The sequence below is a fragment of the Haliotis cracherodii genome, unplaced genomic scaffold, assembly GCF_022045235.1.
Source record: "Haliotis cracherodii isolate W230 unplaced genomic scaffold, xgHalCrac1.p SCAF_6, whole genome shotgun sequence".
NCBI lineage: Eukaryota > Metazoa > Mollusca > Gastropoda > Lepetellida > Haliotidae > Haliotis > Haliotis cracherodii.
The window spans coordinates 12,188,900-12,212,880 of NW_027266319.1; the positions used below are offsets into that span (position 1 = coordinate 12,188,900).

General features: G+C 41.8%; 2 protein-coding genes across 2 annotated transcripts; one reads left to right on the forward strand and one right to left on the reverse strand.

The window, feature by feature from the left end:
- Positions 1 to 28: 28 nt before the first annotated feature.
- LOC139445935 (transmembrane protein 209-like) lies at positions 29 to 21,024 on the reverse strand. Its single transcript, XM_071227184.1, has 15 exons — positions 20,754 to 21,024; positions 18,420 to 18,478; positions 16,026 to 16,166; positions 14,989 to 15,239; positions 13,552 to 13,657; positions 11,984 to 12,070; positions 10,978 to 11,150; positions 10,398 to 10,460; positions 9,890 to 9,986; positions 7,573 to 7,698; positions 4,328 to 4,419; positions 3,081 to 3,195; positions 2,231 to 2,328; positions 801 to 874; positions 29 to 115 (listed from the first exon to the last, which is right to left on the reverse strand). The coding sequence occupies exons 1-15, from the start codon at positions 20,888 to 20,890 to the stop codon at positions 64 to 66; spliced, it is 1,671 nt and encodes a 556-aa protein (XP_071083285.1). The 5' UTR covers positions 20,891 to 21,024; the 3' UTR covers positions 29 to 63.
- A 271-nt stretch (positions 21,025 to 21,295) lies between these two features.
- Positions 21,296 to 23,981, forward strand: LOC139445825 (U6 snRNA-associated Sm-like protein LSm3). Its single transcript, XM_071227053.1, has 4 exons — positions 21,296 to 21,325; positions 21,612 to 21,722; positions 22,287 to 22,382; positions 23,668 to 23,981. Exons 1-4 carry the CDS (start codon positions 21,305 to 21,307, stop codon positions 23,749 to 23,751), a joined length of 312 nt encoding a protein of 103 aa, XP_071083154.1. The 5' UTR covers positions 21,296 to 21,304; the 3' UTR covers positions 23,752 to 23,981.

A 23,981-nucleotide genomic window follows, 5' to 3' on the forward strand; every position in this document is an offset into this window, starting at 1 on the left:
TGCATCAACCCATGGGCCGGGCACCCAGCACAGACAACACTGATAGCACTATGTGTAGGAGTCTCAGTTAAAGATCCACATGATGTTCAGTCCAGACATGCCGATGTTGACTCTCCTACAAAAAAACAAGAAATAAAAATAAAATACTGTATTCGACGTAATAAGCAGCCCCATCTCATAAGCGCTCACGGCTATATTTGCTGATATATTGGCTAGTGATGCCGCTTTTAACAGAATTCCTCTAATGCCACAGCCAGAGTTGGGAGGAAAGCCTAAAGTGATGCAGATCTCAGAGCGAACCGTGATTCAAACCCACGACCATAGGTTTCTGGCATGCCCAAGATACGCAACTCTGAACTGGGAATTGTGGCGTCTTAGATGACTGGGCTATCTGCGCACCAACTACATTGGTGAAACTCACGAACAATGGCATGCTGCTGATAACAAGGATCACCTTGGAGATTTGAGTGAGTGAGTGAGTATGGATTTACGCCACTTTTAGCAATATTCCAGCAATATCATGGCGGGGGACACCAGAAATGGGCTTCACACATTGTACCCATGTCGGGAATGGAACCCAGGTCTTCCGTGTGACGAGCGAACGCTTTAACCACCAGGCTACCCGACCGCCCCCTTGGAGATTTGAACCCATGATTAGCCGATCTTGGCAGCTAAGGCATGCAACTTTGTAACACCATAGACGACTGGACCAGACCTAGCACAGCAACATGTTTCATATGGACCATTATTCAACCCACACATCTATTCAGTTTTCAGGCAACTGTGTCCAGGACACTCACCCCAGCATTCCACCACGCTTCATCTTGATGTAGAAAAAGAACAGCAGAATAGCCTGGAACATATTGTTCCTGCCCTGGAACAAACAAGAACATCTCGTACAGGCTCATGTTTTATTTCCGTTTAAATATGATGAGTGAGTGAGTTGGGTTTAATCACGCTTTTAACAGTATTCCAGTTATCTCGCGGTGTGTCAGCTTAATGTGGGAGGAAAGCCCGAATTGATGCAGGTATCAGACGTTTACTTCTTCCGAAAAACCCACGAGCACAGGTATGGTGCTGACAAACCTAGAAACATAAGCGGGGCGAACGTGGATACGAACCTACAATCATAGGTTTCTGGTGTGCCCAAGGGATTCAACTCTGCACAGCGAATCGCGGCGCCTTAGACAACTGGGCCACCCTTGCCCTCGTTTAAATAAGGAATTATGCTTTAAGCTACTCTATACAAGATATAGTGGTCCCTGGATTCAAATACCACAGAAGACCTCAAGGGCTCTTGGGCCCCAACGTAATTTCAAGTGAGTTGGTATGGTTTTATTCTGCTTTTAGCAATATTCAAGCAATATCACGGCGGGGGACACCAGAAATGGGCTTCACACATTGTACCCATGTCTGGAACCGAACACAGGTCTTTGGCGTGACGGGTGAACGCTTTAACTTCTAGGCTACCCGAGCCCAACATAACTTCAAACCCTTTCTCATACAATGGTATATGTATATGCCAGCATACTTTAAAATATTTATATGCTGGAATACTTCCATGATGGAACACATGGGTTGGTTATCACTGTGTCTGAAATTTCTGCCAGCTTCACCTCTTAGGACAGGCAATTCTTATCTTCCAGTTCACCTGCCCGGTGGACAGGCAGGATTTTATCTAGGCATGTATGTTATGACCATAGAATATAATTATTGAAAAAGAAGTATGTGTGACCTAATTAATAAATTCTGTTGTTCTTTTGATTCTAATTAATATCCCTTTGGCTCCATGTTGAATGAAGACCTTAGATAGGTAACTTTTTGACAAGGAAAGTTTGAGGAGTTGCCTCCCCTGTGGTATGGTTGAAGATTTGGAGGAATTTCCTACGCTGGTCAGAAACTCTTGATGCGAGCTGCCTCCTAGTGGGCAGACTGGAGTGAGTGAGTTGGGTTTAACACCGCTTTTAACAGTATTCCAGTTATATCATGGCGTGTCACCTTAATGTGGGAGGAAAGCCCGAAGTGATGCAGGTCTCAGATGTTTACCACTTCGGTGAAACCCACGAGCACTGGTATGGTGCTGACAAACCTAGAAACATAATCTGGGTGAACTGGGATTCGAACCCACAATCATAGGTTTATGGCGTGCCCAAGGGACTCAACTCTGCACAGTGAATCGCGGCGCCTTAGATGACTGGGCCACCTGTTCCCCCGGGCAGACTGGACATACCTTAGGTAGGTTGAAGGTCTCGTCTCCGATGATGACCTGGAAGTGGGGAGGGTTGATGGACACCTGGTATATGTACATTGCATCCTTCTTCCCCTGGTCTGATGGACAAGAAGCAACCACATCATCAACACATCAATACAGTCAAATACATCACTGTCATCTCTTTACTTGTGTGAGTGTGTGTGGGCATCTGTGTGTCTGCTTGTACTCTTGCGGACTAATGATGATTTTGTCAGCAGTTTAACATGGATACCTCACTCAAACACTGCATACCGACTCTGAGCCATCCAGTCCTTGCTTTATCCACTTAATGATGATCACCTGGCAGAGTAACAAGTATCATCTTGTAACGTCTTGTGGAAAGATGCATCCTGGGATTGAACCACCTAGCAACCATCAATTCCCTATGGCAACACCTAGCAACCATCAATTCCTTACTGCCACACCCATCAACCATCAATTCTCTACTGCCACACCTAGCATGCATCAATTCCTTCCTGCGACACCCAGCAACCATCAATTCCCTATGGCAACACCTAGCAACCATCAATTCCTTACTGCCACACCTAGCAACCATCAATTCTCTACTGCCACACCCAGCAACCATCAATTCTCTACTGCCACACCCAGCAACCATCAATTCTCTACTGCCACACCCAGCAACCATCAATTCTCTACTGCCACACCCAGCAACCATCAATTCTCTACTGCCACACCCAGCAACCATCAATTCTCTACTGCCACACCCAGCAACCATCAATTCTCTACTGCCACACCCAGCAACCATCAATTCTCTACTGCCACACCCAGCAACTATCAATTCTCTACTGCCAGCAAGGATGAAACTCACCAGGTTGATCAGGAGTCTTCACAAAGTGCTGGGAGGTGAACGTCTTGCCATCTGGGTACCTCGGCTGTGTGGGCAACAGAGAGTCCAGGTAGGTACACAGTAGGTGCATCAACAGCTGCAACACAGAACACACAACCTTGGATTAAGCAGACACACAACCAGGTCACCAAGCCAGACCTCTAGATTGATTTGGTTGCCTTTTACAACCAGCATAAGGTGTTAGGGGCCTATTCCATCCCGGAATCCCAATGGGTTTACACTCAATGAGTCAGCAACATCGCATCCCTAACTCCATGATCGTGGTAGACAGTAAAATATCCAATCAGGTGAGGTTAGATGGGGTTTAACGGCACGTCCAAGATTATTGCACTTACATTGCAACGTGCATGCATGTGTGTGTGTGGCTGCTCGTACAGAGATAAAATGCCGCAGTTTAACATGAATACCCCACTCAGACACAGTATACTGACTCCGAGCCGACCAGTCCTTGTTTTAGCCCCTCAATGCTGAGCGCCAGATAGGTATCAACAAGTACCATCTTTTAACATCTTTTGGTATGATGCATCCGGGGATCAAACCACGGACCTTCTGTTCTCTGGGCAGACGCCCTACCATTAGACCACGATGACGGTCGTATCCAATCAGATACAGACAACCCTGTGGTTGAAAGCATGAGCAATAAGCCATGGTATTTGGGAACAAGCCAACACTCAACCAGGTAAAAGGCTGTAACTGCCCAATATTCATTAGACAACTCTTACAACAAGCATAGGTAACCATGGTAACTGAGGAGTATTCTGCACATGAAACCTCACAAGGAAGAAAACTTCAAAACATGCTAACACAGACCCATACTGAAAGGCTATGGCTAAAAAAAATAATAGTCTTGGTTCTCAGGCACCGCCCACATCAACATAAAGTTTGCCGCACGTTTTGTTTTTATTTCCATTTTTTTTTTTTTAAATAAAAAAAATCTAATCCAACTGTTTATATTCCAAGTCCAACTGTAGTCAAATACTGTATTCCAGTATTTTACTCATCAAGGAATACATTTATGTAGGGAGGACCTGTCCCAGGTTGATTGTACACAATTGTTTATTGATTACACAGCTGTTTATTGGTTACATACTAGTTTGAACAACCCAAAAAAGAAAAAGACACCGCCCACCTGCACTATATTTTCAAAAAACATTCCCTGAGAACCAATTCTTTTATTTTTTAAAGCCTATTAAGTGCATTCCCCTTACCACGGAGTCTGTGGGGAGATGCTCCCCCCACGGCTTGCCGTAACTACCTCCACTGTTCCATGCAAAGGCGGACATGGCACCTGTAGCCAGGTCTGCAATGAAATACAATATTTGAAGTTTCTACCATGACATTGAATGCTTGATTTTGATTGGTTAAAAAGAGGTTTCCTTTTTGCTACAAAACCTCGTTTTAACACAAAAAACATGCCTATGAATACATAGATAGCCTACATATCGATTCATAAAAAAATGGCTGCCAATCGATCACCAACAGGAACTGTAAAACGCATTGATATTTCCCATATTACATGCTGGGTCTCTAATACAAGCCAGGTTTCCATTACATGGTGAGTCACTTTTCTCGCAAAATTAATAGACGGCCTCGCGTCTAATAGAGGAAATATGGTAATTTGATATCGGATGTTTTTGGCACCTGAATATGAAATACTGTATTTGTAGAATAGAAATTGCATGATCCAAACATCCCATAAACAAGCGACATATTGTCTCTTTCTTTGTTGTTTATTGGCACACTCAGCAATATTAAAGCATATGAGGATGGCCTGTCAATAATCAAGTCAAGCCAGACAAACCAGTGATCGATATTATGAGTACAAAATTAATCAAGAATCATTAATCATTACACTTAATCAGCAACTATTCATCAATTACATACAGTTACGTAGAGGCAGTGTTCGAAATAATTTCAAATCGCCAAAAAAGAGTTAGGCAGGTGACCCATAAGTGTTGCCTTCCCATCTTCAAACTTACTTGCCCACATTCTGGTAAACACTAAGACACAAATCCTGTCTTGATTCAGCTGAAATAATGCTAACAATTACTTGAGAATCTAGAAGAGATATAATCAAACTGAATACATATTAAAGCAGTCTTAAAACTATCTGGAGAGTCGCGCAGGTGGAGGGAAATTTCCTGCAGCCCGACAGAAAAGTTACCAGCCTCGAGCAGGCAGTTATTTCAGACACTGCATAGAGGTGTCGGTCTGCAGCACTCAGCAATAGGCCAGCTACATGACAGCAGCCTCTGGACCAGACAATCCAGTGATCGATATGGTGATCGAGAGTCGCGCAGGTGGAGGGAAATTTCCTGTAGCCAGACAGAAAAGTTACCAGCCATGGGCAGGCAGTTATTTCAGACACTGCATAGAGGTGTCGGTCTGCAGCACTCAGCAATAGGCCAGCTACATGACAGCGGCCTCTGGACCAGACAATCCAGTGATCGATATGGTGATCGAGAGTCGCGCAGGTGGAGGGAAATTTCCTGCAGCCCGACAGAAAAGTTACCAGCCTCGAGCAGGCAGTTATTTCAGACACTGCATAGAGGTGTCGGTCTGCAGCACTCAGCAATAGGCCAGCTACATGACAGCAGCCTCTGGACCAGACAATCCAGTGATCGATATGGTGATCGAGAGTCGCGCAGGTGGAGGGAAATTTCCTGTAGCCAGACAGAAAAGTTACCAGCATTGGGCAGGCAGTTATTTCAGACCCTGCATAGAGGTGTCGGTCGGCCACACTCAGCACTAGGCCAGCTATATGACAGCGGCCTCTGTACCAGACAATCCAGTGATCGATATGGTGATCGAGAGTCGCGCAGGTGGAGGGAAATTTCCTGTAGCCAGACAGAAAAGTTACCAGCCACGGGCAGGCAGTTATTTCAGACACTGCATAGGGGTGTCGGTCGGCCACACTCAGCAATAGGCCAGCTACATGACAGCGGCCTCTGGACCAGACAATCCAGTGATCGATATGGTGATCCACACCATTACAATCACACACAATCAACCTGACCACCCGATCTATTTGGCCGCCTCTTACGACATCACGAGAAAATGAATGTAGACAAAGTTTTTTGTTTTTTTTCTTTAGCACTATTCCCGGCTATATGATTGCCGTTTGTTAATAATCAAGTCAGGACCAGACAAGTCAGTGACTGATATAATGAGCAATGGCCCACGCCATCAGGGTATGTTGACACCCAATCCATTAAGTTGTCTCATACAACAAGCATAGCATGCAAGGGACCAATTCTAATCTGGAATCGTGACAGGGGGTAGTTGATAGGGCTGCAACGATACAGGAAGGTCACGATACGATACGCATCTCGATATTCTGGTCACGATACGATACGTATCTCGATACGCACAAAACAAAAAAATGAGACTTAATGCATGTGAAGATTGAACCTTTCATGATTTTGGAACAGTCAAAATTATTTTATAATAACAAGACTACTGAAGTTGTTCAGCTGCAAAGTGGAACTTTCTCTAACTTTCCTTCAAAACAATTCAAAGTTTAAACACCAGAAAATAATTAATGTACTCCACCAGTGATACAACTTCAAAGAATTTTGATGCAATGGTTGAAGAAATTGAAATCTGAAATTATTGTTTTATCAGGAATAATATATTCCAATATCGTGTTACCTTAGTTGCAGCTTTTACTATATATATATTTAAAATTATAAGAACCACAAGTGTAGCATTTTGGTACTGGTGATTGCTGTTGCGGGATATTTTTACATATGGAACAATCTGACTAGTCACCCTTGGAATTTCCCATACTACATGTATTTCGATTGCGAAAACGTTATGTTGACATATATGAGCCAAATTGCCACAAATATGACTTTTAACAAGTCAAAGTATGGCATTTTTAATATATATATCCATTCTCTAGCAACTAAACTTCGTTTCAATGCGTCAAAAGCGGTAATCTGACCGTGGTTGCTGTATCTCTTCACACACGATTTCACATAACTTAATGAAAACAATATTAAATGAAATTTTGAATAAAATTGATAAAATATATTACAAACACAAGACCAGATATACAATGAACACGTTTTAATAACAAGATAGTATAATAATGGTATTGAATTGCGTACTTCAGTTCTGATTGGTATTTTCGGTGTTATGTGCTTGCGGTGATCAGCTGATAATGTTTTTTGAGATGGGGAAAAACATCTGTCGATGTAAAACCTCAGCTTATTAAAAATTGTAAGTACGTTTTGGGAGCCAAGCGTTACCGCGCGCTTTAACCAAATTAGCGGTTTATTGAAAGGCACAATAGCGAGGAAACGCTGTACTTGAGATTTCTGTTCCGTATCGTGGCGTATCGATAAATGGGCCCACATTTATCGTAAATCGTATCGTGAGTCAAGTATCGCAATGCATCGGAATATCGGTGTATCGTTTCACCCTTAGTAGTTGACACAGTATTTCATACCTCGTATACGTTTGACGACATACTCCTGGTTTGACGACACATCCAGATACGGTATGATGCTGTTTAAAGATGGTACAAAATTTCCTTTGGTCAAGGCCAGCTGTTTTAACGTAGACACACTCACATCTGTGGGAAAGATGAGGTGAGTGAGTGAATGTTGTTTTATACACATGTCAGCATTATTACATATCATTACATTACAGGGAGTGTGAAATGGAAGAAAGCGAAAGACAACAGAACTACAACATTATATTAAGAGCTGAACTGGTTTGAAGGAGCAATATCTGAGAGCAAGGAAATTTCATCAGAATATTGAAATTCAGCAATGAGAAAAACATGGACAGTTCAGAGTGAGTGAGTGAGTGAGTGAGTGAGTGAGTGAGTTGTTTCTAGGCAGCAATCAACACTTCTTCATTGCAGTCGATGTTCGTTTCTTGTTTTTGCATCATTCCAGCCATAGAAGATAGTCTGTAAATAAAAGCTTGTAAATAATTGAGCCTTGGACCAGACAACTCAGTGATCGATACTGTGAGCAATGATCCACATCCTTGGGGATCGCTGGGATTCAACCAACCAACGGCCAGAAATATTCCAAGCATTCCAGACAAAACAGTCACACTATGAACAATGATCTTCACTGTCAGGTATTTTGACAAGGTATCAACCAAGTCATCAAGCCAATCCACCTGATCTCACAAATTGCCCAATACGACTCGTACAGATTGGGGGACTTAGTCTGAACTGGAATCACGACATGGGGCAGTCTGTGAGTGAGTGAGTGAGTGAGTGAGTGAGTGAGTTGGGTTTAATGACGTTTTTTTACAGTATTCCAGTCATATCACGGCGTGTCAGCTTAATGTGGGAGGAAAGCCCGAAGTGATGCAGACTTTTACCACTTCGGTGAAACCCACGAGCACGGGTATGGCTGTCTGTGAGTGAACATGATCAGTATGTTGACACACAAAAAGAAGATGACACAGTATTGTCACCAAACCCTCATTCATGCCCATCAGAACAACAATTGGGGTACTTGGTCCCTATTCTGTACTGGAGGTGTTTGAATGTGTGGACAGTACCGATTCTGTCAGTCATGATAACAGCTGAGGGCCTTTAGGAGTAATGGCATCACTTTCAGTCCATATGACAGTTTGATCTGCAGCCACTCGCCACTCATTTTATAACATCTTTTTCTGAATGCCTCACTCAGGTTATAACATTTGAATCTGTATGACCCACTCATGTTATAAGTGACTGAGTGAGTTGGGTTTAACACCGCTTTTAACAGTATTCCAGTTATATCATGGTGTGTCATCTTAATGTGGGTGGAAAGCCCGAAGTGATGCAGGTCTCAGACGTTTACCACTTCGGTGAAACCCACAAGCACGGGTATGGTGCTTACAGACCTAGAAACATAATCGGGGCGAACCTGGAATCGAACCCACAATCACAGGGTTCTGGCATGCCAAAGGGACACAACTCTGTACAACCAATCGCAGCACCTTAGACGACTGGGCCACCCAGTTATAACATCAGTATGTCACACTCATGTTTATGATATAACATCTGTATCTGTATGCCCCACTCATGTTATAACATCAGTATGTCAAACTCTGACATGATCATGATATAACATCTATCTGTACGCCCCAATTCATGTTATAACATCAGTATCTGTATGCCCCACTGATATTATAACATCAGTATCTGTTTGTTCTGCTTATTAAAACATCTGTATCTGTATCCTGCACTCATGTTATTACATCAATATCTGTATGCCACTCATGTTATAACAATTGTATCTGCATGCCCCACTCATGTTGTTACATATGTATGCCCCACACCCATGCTATAACATCTGTATCGGTATGCCCCACACCCATGCTATAACATCTGTATCTGTATGCCCCACACCCATGCTATAACATCTGTATCTGTATGCCCCACACCCATGCTATAACATCTGTATCTGTATGCCCCACACCCATGCTATAACATCTGTATCTGTATGCCCCACACCCATGCTATAACATCTGTATCGGTATGCCCCACACTCATGCTACAACATCTGTATCTGTATGCCCCACACCCATGTTATAACATCTGTGTTTGTATGCCCGACACCCATACTACAACATCTGTATCTGAATGCCCAATACTCATGCTATAACATCTGTATCTGTATGCCCCACACCCATGTTATAACATCTGTATCTGTATGCCCCACACCCATGTTATAACATCTGTATCTGTATGCCCCACACCCATGTTATAACATATGTATCTGTATACCCCACACCCATGTTATAAAGTCCACTACCTCCTGCCTGCAGCTCCTCACAGCCGATGCTCCTCAGGGTATGGTTGACTCTCTCAAGTTCATTGGCCAGCTTGATGATCAAGGTGAGACTCAGCCACTGAAACAAGATGGCATCAACAACACTACAGGGGAGAATCACATAACCTGGTCTATCTATTTTCCAGGCCAGGGTACTCTTGGGAGTCCAAAACATGAACATTGGCACCCAAGGCTAGCAAAATGTGTCACGCTTCTTTTGATTTGTCATATTGCTGCACATGCTGAGCACCCTTTAGCCTAAAGCAGATGACTACATGACTTTCTGTAAAATGAATAATGTCCTTTTGATTTAATCAGTCACCTTCATAGTTTTCGATCTTTCGACAACAAGTTGGACATTTTGCTGTTACTGAGTGCATTTGCATGTCAATAGAAATCATGGTTGACACTGTTGGTTGAGACAGATTGTCTAGCGGAACGAGGACATGAAGTTTAACATGAATTAGAGACTGGAGAATGAATAGCTCACTTTTCGGAGTCTCTCTGTCCACAGATACAAGTTGTCCTCAGTTACTCCAAAGCTACTCCACACCTGGAAACAGAACAGCACAATGAGGAAACACTATCACAACAAGTGCAAAAGTGAGCGTGGCTCACTAATACCCCCGACGCGCCTAGTGTGTCAGTAGTTACAAATTAAATAGCTAGGATAGGTTAGCTTAGGGTTTGAAAAATTCATAAAAAAATGGAAAATTAATAAAAACATTTTTTTTCTTTTGACAGCACCCCTCCATATGACACAGATTATATGTACCAAGTTTGAGATGAATCCCCTGAATAGTTTAAGAGAAATCGCGCGGACAAAGTTTTCGGACAGACGGACGGAACCTTGGTATAACTATATACTCCCGACATTTTGTCGGGGTTATAATAAGGACATTTTCGGAAACAGAATATCAACATGATCAAGTGGTTGGCCCTTAATGATCATCAATTTTGTTTGTATTTGATACCAACGGTAACAGGTGATATTTCTTGCATTACAGTGAAAGCTCTAGGACGACCAGTGCTGCTGTCTCCTCCTGATCTACCCCTGCCAATGTACTTACCTCTTCCAGGCCTGAAGACACAGACTGATCGCTGCTGCTGGCTTTAGCTGTCGGTGACTGGGGCGACCGTGTTGCGACCTGATACTGGTATTTTCTCAGGACGTTGACATGATCCATTGGACTGGATCCAAAACTCCAGAATGAGGCTCCTTGACTACTGGTATCAGGGGAAGCTATCCATAAAAGAAATTTATTCAGTCAACAACCAAAAGACCCAAATTCATATGGCTTTTATATCATGTATTTTCAGTCTGTTTTCTGGTAACTGAATTCAAAATCTGGTGTATTTAATGAGATTTCCAATAATTTCCATTACAATAATTAATCTTGTGCTCATAATCAGACTTCAATACTACCACCAACATAAATAACTAGTAATTATGAACACAGTGCAATTTAGAAAGCAGTCAAATAAAACAAATGTTATTTTGGGAAAACAGTTTTCTTAGTAAAGTACATATTCTCATACTTTTTTTTGGTTGAGGTGAGGTGAAATTGGGTTTAACGTCACGTCCAAGATTATTGCACATATATAGCAACGTGAGTGTATGTGTGGCTGCTTGTACTAGTCCGGACTGATGCCGATTTATAGTGCTAGCCCACTGAGATACCATGCAGCAGTTTAACATGAATACCCCACTCAGACACAGTATACTGACTCCGAGCCGACCAGTCCTTGTTTTAGCCCCTTAATGCCGAGCGCCAGACAGGGTAACAACAAGTACCATCTAATAACGTCTTTAGGTATGACGCGGCCAACACCGGATCGAACACCGGACCTTCCGCTCCCCGGGTGGACGCTCTACCACTAGACCACAGAGGTGGTCATTTTGGGGGGGGTTGAGTCCCATCCGGGATTCGAACCCACACTGAATGAGACACGTAATCGCCAGCACACAAAGTCAGCGATCTAACCCACTCAGCCACCGGGGAGAAAGTGTTTTCCCAAATATAACATTTGCTAAACTAGTCATCAGACTGATAGTATCCAGTCTGTCCAGCATACCTTGCAAACTTCGTCTTTCCTTCTCTTCCTGTTCTTTCAGATAGCGAGCCAAGGTGGGCATGTCAGAGATGGTGTTGTAAGTAGAAGCTGAATAGACACACAATGACGTTACAATCAGGCCTGTCACGCTTACCTGCTTAAACGGTTACGAACCAGTTCAATATGTGTGAAACTGGTATTCGTAATCCTACTTTAATATTATTTATAATCAATCATAAGCATGTTTAAAGAGTTTAACATTTGCAGTGAGTCCATGTGAAACAGGACATAATGCAGTGAGTGAGTGAGTGAGTGAGTGAGTGAGTGAGTGAGTGAGTGAGTGAGTGAGTGTGAGGATTTATGCCGCTTTTTAAGGAATATTCCAGCAATATCACGGCGGGGGACACCAGAAATGAGTTTAACACATGTCGGGAATCGAACACGGGTTTTCCGCATGACAAGCAGTGCTTTAACCAGTAGGCTACCCGACCGCCCCCATAATGCAATTAAAGTCAGTCAGGAATTGTGGAGCAAACTGTTCTGTATGGACAGTTGTATCTTGTATTGTTGATGTTTAATGTTTTGATACAATGTTTGTTTGTTTAAAGCCGCACTCAGCAATATTTCAGCTATATGAAGTGTCAGCGGGTCTGACCACCCGATCCTGTCAGTCGCCTCTTACGACAAACAGAGTCGCCTTTTACAGCAAGCATGGGTTGCTGAAGATCTATTCTAACCTGGATCTTCACAGATCTTGATATAATGACAATGAACATTGCCTCTGTGCAGGTCTAGATAAATCCCTAAACATGGGATACTGAGGATCTACCCTATCCTGGAATACCCACAGGGAGACAAGCATGGGGGGACTAAGGATCTACCCTATCCTGGAATACCCACAGGGAGACAAGCATGGGGTACTGGGGATGTACTCTGTCCTGGAATACCCACAGGGAGACAAGCATGGGGGGACTAAGGATCTACCCTGTCCTGGAATACCCACAGGGAGACAAGCATGGGGTACTGGGGATGTACCCTGTCCTGGAATACCCACAGGGAGACAAGCATGGGGTACTGGGGATGTACTCTGTCCTGGAATCCCCACAGGGAGACAAGCATGGGGTACTGGGGATGTACTCTGTCCTGGAATACCGACAGGGAGACAAGCATGGGGGGACTAAGGATCTACCCTGTCCTGGAATACCCACAGGGAGACAAGCATGGGGTACTGGGGATGTACTCTTTCCTGGAATACCCACAGGGAGACAAGCATGGGGGGGACTAAGGATCTACCCTGTCCTGGAATACCCACAGGGAGACAAGCATGGGGTACTGGGGATGTACTCTTTCCTGGAATACCCACAGGGAGACAAGCATGGGGGACTGTGGATCTACCCTGCCCCGGAATCCCCACAGGGAGACAAGCATGGGGTACTGGGGATGTACTCTGTCCTGGAATACCCACAGGGAGACAAGCATGGGATACAGGGGACAACTTGTATGTCATTCTGAGAACTTAATCTCGAATGGCCACAGACAGTCACAGTAATGAGATTTGAATTTAGAGATGATGATACAATGAGACTAACCTGGTGATAGTTTTGTGTAGGTGGCGTTGTGTCTGGACCTCAGACCACTTTGGTCACTAACATCAAACCGGGTGGAAGAATTGTTGGCAGAACTCAGGTTCACACTCTTAAACGAAAAGCAGATCGTTAATTTCATCGGTCATCTAGTTACTAAAAATAATACAGACCGCCTCCCCGATCTAGTGGTAGAACATGTGCATGGAGAGCGAAAGGTCTGGGGTCTGATCCAAGGCCACGTCATACCAAAAGTTAAAAGGTGGGCAAGCACTACAAATTCGGCATTAGTCCCTCTCCCCACCCAACCACCCACATCGCTATATAAGTGCAATAATCTTGAACACGACGTTAAACCACATTTCACCTCACCTCACTAAAAATAAAACAATGAACTTCTTTTCCATTTGTTTTATTAATGAGACAGATAATACCAAGACAAACATATTACAGCAGAGTTTCAGGCTGATGTGAATATTGTAAATATCTGATGGGCCAAGTATCAGAAATATAGTGTGGTCAGCAATACTCAAGCAGTATGTAGCCTGTAAATAAGAAAGTATAGACCAGACAATCCAGTGACCGATATTGTGAACAATTTATCCTGCCATGGTAAAATGGTATGCAATCAACCAAGTCACTTAGTTGGACCACCCACTCCATTTGGTCGCCTATTACGACAAGAATAGGTTGCTGGGGAACAATTTAAACCTGGAATCACCACTTGGCCTGAAATATAGGAGAGAGAGAACCATTGTGCCCTAAAATAGAGTGAGTGAGTGAGTGAGTATGGTTTTACGCCGTTTTTAGCAATATTCCAGCAATATCACGGCGGGGGACACCAGAAATGGGCTTCACATATTGTACCCATGTCGGGAATCGAACTCGGGTCATCAGCGTGACGGGCTAACGCCTTAACGACTAGGCTACCCGACCGCCTCTCAGAAACATAGAAATATTCTTCTTATTTTCCATGTCTGAGACCCTTGGCAATCTGAAGCAGTGATAACACAGCACAACTGTATATAAAGAGACGGAAAAAAGAAGTACTTTTCAGCATCAAGACCCAATCAGGGTTTTACCTAAATACATTGTGCTCCTAAATACATTGTGACTGTAGTAAGCACTAGTCAGAAATACTCGCAGCTGATTGGCCGATATGTAGTCATACAAGATAAGCAATGTGACAGCAATCTATAAATGGACAGAAATTCCAAGTCTCTATTTTACGAAAGTTATTTCAGTCTCGTTTAATTCTGAAAGTTTGTAGATTCGTTTTATTTTAAACAAGTAGCAGAGTAGGGGTGAATATTTTTATAAAAATATTGTTACTACTCAATCTGAAATTGAGTAAAATGTTTGCATCAAATATGCAGGAATTATCACCCAGCCCAATGTCAGATGTTTGGCTTGGAAAATAAACATACGAAATGTGTAACCTACCCTATCAAAAGACTGTGAGTGTGATGGAGAGAGTGTTGATGAGGACACCGACTGATAGGCTGTGGGGCTGTGCTGTGAGAACATGAACGACCCCCCGTACGGAGACTGAGACAGGAAGGAGGATGGACTATGGCGGGATCCATCACTGGCAAAACTTGTTTGAGTCACAGGAGTGCTTGCCGAGAAGATGAAACTATTCTGTGCCGATTGGTCACCTACAGGTTTCCGCGGTGACACCTTGAAACCTCGCTCTGAAAATTGACAAGATGACATTTTGATGACTTTGGTACCAGCTTCTAAATATTCAATGATTAGCTGGTCTTTTTGTAAGTCTCAATTTACCAAATATCTCATTATTGTCAACTATTTTTATTACATAAAATAATAAACTAAAACAAAAATGTGTTTAATTACTAGTTTTTCTTAGCAACATGTTAATGTTATCTGTCAAATATGCATATAAACTACATGTAATGATGTATCTTATTACCTCAGTTTTTTTAATGATTTTAGAAAAATCTAAATATTTTTTACATTTGTATACTTCTCCTCCTTTACTCCTTAATGCATCCTTAGACGTAGTGACCCGTGAAGATTCCGGGGTAGGATAGGTCTTCAGCAACCCATGCTTGCTATAAAAGGTGACAATGTTTGTCGAAAAAGGCAACTAACAGGATCGGGTGGTCAGACTCGCTGACTTGATTGATGCATGTCATTAAATCCAAATTGCGTGGATCGATGCTCATGATATCAATCACTGGATTGTCTGGTCCAGACTCGATTATTTTACAGACCGCTGTCATATAGCTGGAATATTGCTGAGTGCGGCGTTAAACAGTAGAGGACGTAACGTGTACGCGAGACGGCTCTCCCGTCTCGCGTACAAGTGACCACCTGAGAGGGGGTCACTCGTATGCGTGACGGCCTGTCATTGGACCATGGATTTCTTAAACAACAAACCAACCAACCAACCTTAGATGCAGTAATGCAGGATAAGTAACAAATATCTCAATTATGGCAAGTGTGGAATACAGTACCATTCTTTTGAACTCGGAGTAGTCTAGCTTGCTCTTCAGTTAGCTCCACTACTTCTCCGAAGAAATAATCCCTTGTATACGACACCAGATACACAATACTTGGAACCAGTCGGAACAGCCAGAAGATGATGCCCACACACTCTGAAACATTTCAAAATTTACTACTGCTTACTCCTGAAATGACATTCACGAGGAACTGGCAGCCATAATTGGAACTACTTACTTCAACAACATAAACTGTTTTCTTAAACTAGCAAGGAAACCTTCCCAAGGCAAGGGAGTTAACTGACTATAAATGTCCAGTTTCCACCCTTGCCAAACTAGCCTGGAATAATGGAGTTATATTTTGGCTGGACTAACAAGTCTATGCATAGTCCAATCAAAATCATGTAACAAAATCAACATCCGGTTCGTAACTGCCATGCAGATTTCGATCGATTGCAGGATTTTCAAAACATGTATACCGTCAACAGATATTTTCCTAATCTATTCATGTTTTTAATCAAGGTGCTCACGTGATTGATGCATTTTGCAAGGTAGGACCCGTTATATTACATCATAGATCTTGATTATCGATCAGATCGTCTTGGGCGCTATTTTGTTTGAATCAAATGCAAGTGATATGAGAGGTGGAGTGAGTGAGTGAGTTTGGTTTTACGCCGCTTTTAGCAATATTCCAGCAATATCACGGCGGGGGACACCAGAAATGGGCTTCACACATTGTACCCATGTCGGGAATCGAACCCAGGTCTTCGGCGTGACGAGCGAACGCTTTAACCACTAGGCTACCCGACCGCCCCTATGAGAGGTGGAATGTGATAAGTCCATAGGAGGAACACAGAAGGGACATAACTCGTAATTGCCACTGGTGGCGCTATGGTCAAGCGCAGAAATTCCAGGCTAGTTCGGCAAGTGTGGAAACTGGACTGTCACAATCTACACACACACAATGCCTTACAATATTCATGTAAAGGCCAACTTTCTTTAAAAAGATGAAGCTGCCAACATGGGCATCATTTATGATGGCTTAAGCTGCAGCAGCAGCAGCAGCTTCTTCATCCATTCAGATTCTGCATCCAGGGTTGTCTCTGGTGACAGTTCTTCATCACAAAGTCCAATGTTAGTTCTTTAAGAGTGCCACACAGTTTTAAATGTTTGTTCTTGGAACCTAGAACAGTCTTGTGATAGTGATTTTCTTCTTTCAGAAAGTTCCACTGCTTGTTGTCCAAACATCTCATGCAGGTAAGATGAGGTTAAATGGGGTTCAAGATTATTGTACTAATATAGCGACGTGCATGCACGTTTGTGTGTGTGTGTGGCTGCTTTGTACTAGTTCGGACTGATGCTGACTTATAGTGCCAGCCCACTGAGATAAAATGCCACAGTTTAACATGAATACCCCACTCAGACACAGTATACTGACTCCGAGCCGACCAGTCTTTGTTTTAGCCCCTTAATGCTGAGCGTCAGACAGGGTAACAACAAGTACCATCTTTTAACATCTTTTGGTATGATGCGGCCAGGGATCAAACCACGGACCTTCCGTTCTCTGGGCAGACGCCCTACCATTAGACCACGGAGACAGTCGTATCCAATCAGATACAGACAAACCTGTGGTTGAAAGCATGAACAACCAGCCATGGTATTTGGTATTTTTAGGTCTTTTATTATGGTTGGGAATTGAACCCAGACCTTTTGCTCTCCAGGCGTATGCTCTACCACTTGACCACAGAGGTGGTCCCCTTGAATGCAGTGGCTTGTATACTGATTCTTCCCATCAGAAAGCTGATCTGTCTTTATCTCCTTCTCGCATCTATTCTCTCTAAGGATTTTCCTTTGCATGTTAAGTACACTTGTTTGGTGAACTTGCTGAGTCTTGTACAGGCCTTCAGATTTCTCAGAGCAATTCTTCAGCAGTTCTTCCTATACCTCCACAGATTTGCTGGTAAACAAAACATATGTCTAGGTTTTTACTGCATGTTGATGGGGCGGTCACGTAGCCTAGTGGTTAAAGCGTTCGCTCGTCACGCGGAAGACACGGGTTCAAATCCCGACATGGGTACAATGTGTGAAGCCAATTTCTGGTGTACCCCGCCGTGATATTGCTGGAATATTGCTAAAAGCGGCGTAAAACCTCACTCACTCACTCTGCATGTTGACTTTGCTGTGAGGATGAATGGATGCATGTCGTCGCTTAAAGATGCTGAAATCCAAAGAATGCTTCACCCATCAGGTTCACCAATCAAATTATTCATCTAATTGGCACCCAATGAGTCCAAAAGGCACACCTTGACAATGTCATTAGTGCTCCATGGCACACTTGGAAATAAAATACATTTCTATCCATGCTGTAACAATGTAGATGGAAATCGTGATATGGAGAAATAGACTTACCAAAATACCACATCGCAGGATGGGCCAGCCCAAAGTAACTGCTGATGGGGCTGTACGACCTTCAAACACAAAATTAATCAAATATCATAGTGTCAATAACAGTGGTAACATGGCTTGAATCCTTCAGTTGAATCTCAGTTGACAAACTATCACATATGTAAAAATGGCATTTTCTTTGGCTGCCTCATCAACATTAATCCGTCAGTAAACATGTTAAAGGAGTACTATGCTCGGGTTAAATGGCAGTTCCAAAATGTGTGATTCAATCAATTAAACCAGATAGGTACAGAAGCTCACCTTTATTAAATGATGTAACATTTGAGGGATGGGCATGTACCAAACCAGTTATTTGGTGTGGGAGACAAGACCTGACACTTGGATACAATCCATACTCCTTAAGAAGTCCGTAGATCATTTTGTCATGCCCTTTTTGAATAACCTCATTTTGACAGTGTATTGTTCATTTTCATTTTTGTATACCCTATTTTTTTTTGGTATAGTGTGCACCCGAGTATGACATGGTATAATGCGCACCCCCCTCTAATGGATACAGTATTTTGGAGAAAAAAAATCAAATATTATGCGCAGAAAAAATTGCACTGTACCCCTTCAGCGAATTTCGGTAAACGAACGGGTGATGAGAAACTTGGTCAGTACAAATTTGAAATTTGAGATAAAAAAATCACTAGGCATGTTGATTTACCGTTTGAATTTTATTTTTTTGTTCTGCTAGGCCTTGTTTTACATCCAGGGAATAAGATTACCTACCAGTATTTCTGGTGTTACGTGCTCACGGTAATGTCTTTCCGTTTGGGGAAAAAACATCAAAACTCATTATTGAGTGTATAATGCGCACCCCTTTAAATACTGCTGTGTTTTTTTGGAAAAAAAGTGTGCACTTTACTCAAGAAAATACGGTTAGTATTTTGTAGAAAGTATAAGCATGATAAGTACCCCATACATCACGTTTTCAAGCCAAACTTCATTTCGAGCCCCTGATAATAATTTTGAAACTGACCAATCGTATTCACTAATTATGTATCTGCTGCTGTTTGTAAACTTCCCGTTTGTAATGTCATGTGACTCTTCATGTTGAGCATCTATTTTTAACTGGACTGTATTAGAGGGGCTTGAACATGTTGAATTCACGGTAACAAGATGGTGCCTGATCAACTTGTCTCGCTTGGTGAGGCATTATCATCATAAAATTAACAAGACATGAGCATTTGACATCCTAGTATCAACAGAATTTAATGTACTCAAACAAAAGAATTAATTTTACTGTATTAGACTGTTCTTAGACATATAATCAGTAATACTTCACAGGGGCTCAAAAACACAGTACATGAGGATGTATCTCCATGAAAAGAATCACAATTATTGGCTAATGGGGCCATTTATTGGTCCTTGGCAGTAACTGGTCACCTGGTGTGCAGCTACGCATTTAATTTGATATTGTTTTGAATATTTGTACATGGGTTTTTGGATGGGTTTTTTATTGCCTGCACAACCACAATGATCATGATGATCTGATCCACTGTGCACAAATGACAATGGTGAGAAACCTAAATCTTTGAAATACCTGTCAAGTGATTATGTCAATGTCTGGATGGTTTATGAACTTGATCTGTTTACTGTTTCAAGAGGGGGCACAAGTGGTGCAGAGTTGCTTCCCTTGGGCACGCCAGAAACCTATGATTGTGGGTTGGAATCCCGGTTCGCCCCAATTATGTTTCTAGGTTTGTCAGCACCTTACCCGTGCTCGTGGTTTTCACCGAAGTGGTAAACGTCTGAGACCTGCATCGCTTTGGGCTTTCCTCCCACATTAAGCTGACACGCCGCGATATAACTGGAATACTGTTAAAAGCAGCGTTAAACCCAACTCACTCACTCACTACTGTTGCAAGAAAATTATGATGTATTTATTTTAACTACATTTTAGGGCAGTGGCAACAATGCAATTTATCGGGCATATGTTAGTATAGCATGAATAGTCTCAGGCTGCAGACTGTGGCTCTCGCTTCACAGATGTTGTGTGCCTCTTCGATCCTTAGGGTAAGTTGTTTTAGGGTTAGGGTAGCTTACCCCTTTAATCAAACACCCCTTCACAATCTTTAAGGTTAGTTGTGATGTAGGGAATGGGTTACATATTTCTTTTAACGTATTATCCAATGTAATTTGAATAACCTCCGTCCAATTTTTGTCAAGTTAGATTTTCTCATTAACCAACCTTAGCTTCAATATGTGAAGGTGAGTTCGAGCCTCCACGATACGCTAATTGAAATCGGAAAAAGCGTGTCCGGTAAAGAACACTACTCCCAGTGTCAAACTTACATGTCAATGAAGAGCAGCATGATGATCACCAGAATAAAGACAGCTGATGAGATGGCCTTTCTGGCGACAACCTTCCCATGACGTTTTCTGAATGTCTTCTCAACCACCGGACTGCTTCCTGGAGCAAGCCGTGCCATCGTGCAAAATCTACCAGTGGTCACAAATTACTTAAAATAGTTAAAGTTTGTAATCCAACATCACAACAACTATAACTTACATCAGTCATTCAAAATTGTACCTAACGAAAACACGAGTTCGCGGTCGGATAAACTCAGTACATTGCAGTGACAGTGCCTCTCAATCGGGAAAATGTTGCGATGACTAAAATTCAGTGTAAGGAGTTTATCGGATAAAGTTACTATCCTAGCCACAGATTCGGATGTTATGAAATTAGGAAAATACACTTGATCGGTTTCGTGAATATTATAAAATCAAGAACTCACATGAAATAATAGAAATTTATACATTTTTGCGTATCAAAGAATGAATTCAATTTTAAATTTTACTGCCTTAGCATACGAAACAGCACACCGGAAAGCTCATTTACCAAAATGGCGGACGACCAAGAGCAGGTGTGCTTTTCTCGAAATTAACCGGTTAATAAGTTGTATTTTGAAACAAATATATAAGTGTCAGTCGTAAAGTTATCAAATTTTAATACGGGCTCATGTTCCCAGTGAATCATTGTTTTCTTGTATTGCCAACTGTCACTTTATGCTATGTCCAAAAGGAATCCACTTAGTTCGAATTTGAATGCAATGATATGCTGTCACGCCTGTGCGTCCGCCTGTATCGGGTTTATGGCATGATACACGAATGAGTGTAGAATATTCTAAGTGCTATTTATATACTTTTCAGCAAGTACCTGCGCAGACAGTGGAAGAACCGCTGGATCTCATTCGACTCAGTCTGGATGAACGTATTTATGTGAAGATGAGAAATGACAGAGAGTTGCGAGGCAGACTACATGTAAGACATTTTGTTTGAAAGTGACATATAGATCTCTCTGAAGAAATATGTCTAACAATGTCTAATGCATCACACTCACTGCAGAGGTTTAGTTGATTTAATAAGAATTTGTTGAACTTAAGTAAACAGCTTGCACTTACTGACGAAGAAATAAGTCCCAGTGAATGTCCCATGCTTGTCCCAAGATGAGACCAGTGTTAACTCTACTATTTAGTTAGGCTAGCTGCTGAAATCTACACACCCACTTTGAAACTTTGCATCAAAGCTCAAAACAGTGATACTTTGTTCCCTTTAACCTAACGTAGCAGGGTTATAATGGTGTCACACACAGGAATGGTGCAAACTTCTGCTACTTCACAACATCTTGCATTGCCGCCCATCTCCAATTTAAACATAAAGGCAAATTGAGTGCATTTGCTGATGTTTTTGCTACAAGTGCATTTTAAGTTTTCGATTTGAAATTAATTTGTATTTGAAACCATGTGCCTGGGTGCCGCACTCAGTTGATAATTCTTGCATTATGATTGAATTAGATGATGAATGACATGTTGTTTTTCTTTTCAGGCTTATGATCAGCATTTGAATATGATCATGGGAGAAGTTGAGGAAACAGTCACAACTGTAGAGATTGATGAGGAAACATATGAAGAAATCTACAAGGTATTAACATGATTAACATATGATTAACTGAAACAACCTTTTTTCACCACCAAAAAAAATCCTCATACTACCAAAAAACAGAGACATCTTTAGACACTGGTTGAAAATCAATAAATCTTGGACTGACAAATTGACAAGACACCCATGGGGATTCCAGGGCTCGATCATAAGTTTGTAAAGATAAATGACACTTTTGGGCATCTGAGAAAAATATTAAACTTACAAATTGTGAAATCACTTCTGTGCATTCTATATTAGCCTGTATATCACTAGTTTAAAACATGATTCTTGTAAAAATTTGTAAGTTAAGCTATTAAAAGTTGATACAGTAAAACTAAAATCTGCTGAAAATAATACCAAGAGAGAAGTTTGGGCTAGTAGATTAAAAATATTTGGCACAGACTGCTATTTATCGTCTAAAACTGGCTCCCATATGAGATATCACTTGGGTTAAATCTACATTGTAGATATCGCTGCAATTAAATTACATCACAATGCTTTGCAGACCATTTTGACATCATTGGTTACCATGATGTCACAATCAAATTACATCGCTAATGGCTCTGCTATTGAAGCTGTTAGCAGTACTTTTAACACTTACGATACTGCTTATTACTGTCTCAAAACTGAATAAGTTGGAAGAATGATGTTGGATGATAAATAAAATCTCATCCTCATGTCTTTTGATATCAAATATATCAACATTTGTTGATAAAAGTGGAAAACTCCTCGGCAAGCCTCAGAGTTTTTCCACTGTTATCTATTCATGTTGATATATTTGATATCGAAAGACACTCGGGTGAGATTTTCTTTATGTAAATATACCTTTACCATTCTTTTTCATCCATATACATGCTATAACATGCTAAACTAAATATGCAAAAATGTGTATCAATATGTGCCATGATTCTCCAAACAATACCCACAGCTTGGGTCCAACTTCGGATTTAGGGCAGAATAGGTCCACACGCTTGTTAGTCATATAATATAGCGATGTTGTTTGTCTGCTTTCTACTAACATCTCTAATAGTTTTGTAATAGTTTTCATGTGCCCAAACATTTTAAGTCGACAATCCTGAACTTTTATCTTTGCGTTTTTGTCAATAGGTTTTTGTCCCAGTATATAGACTAGTGTTAACTGTATGTTTACGAGACCAAAAGCAATTTTTTCTTTCTTTTTTTCTTCTTCCAGTAGCAATTTTATTAGACTCTGGCTTCAAACGGGTGGCTAAGGCTGCAGATATCTGTTCTCATGAGAGTTACTAATTATGTGTTATCATTCCAGTCAACAAAGAGGAACATCCCCATGCTGTTTGTACGAGGAGACGGCGTCATTCTTGTTTCCCCACCCATGAGAACAGGGACATGAGTTGGAGGTCTTCACCCATTTCCCATCATCAATCATTTTAATAATACTGTGACTAACTTGTGAAGGACACTTGAAGATAGAGTGCAATCTCAACTCAATTTCTGGTCCAAGGGATGTAACTATCAGCTGGGGTCATAAGGCTGATATTAGACATAAGTTTGATACACAAATTCTCATTGTATGACCATCAAGTTGGTTATGTTCATGAAGAATAAAACAATTCATTTGTA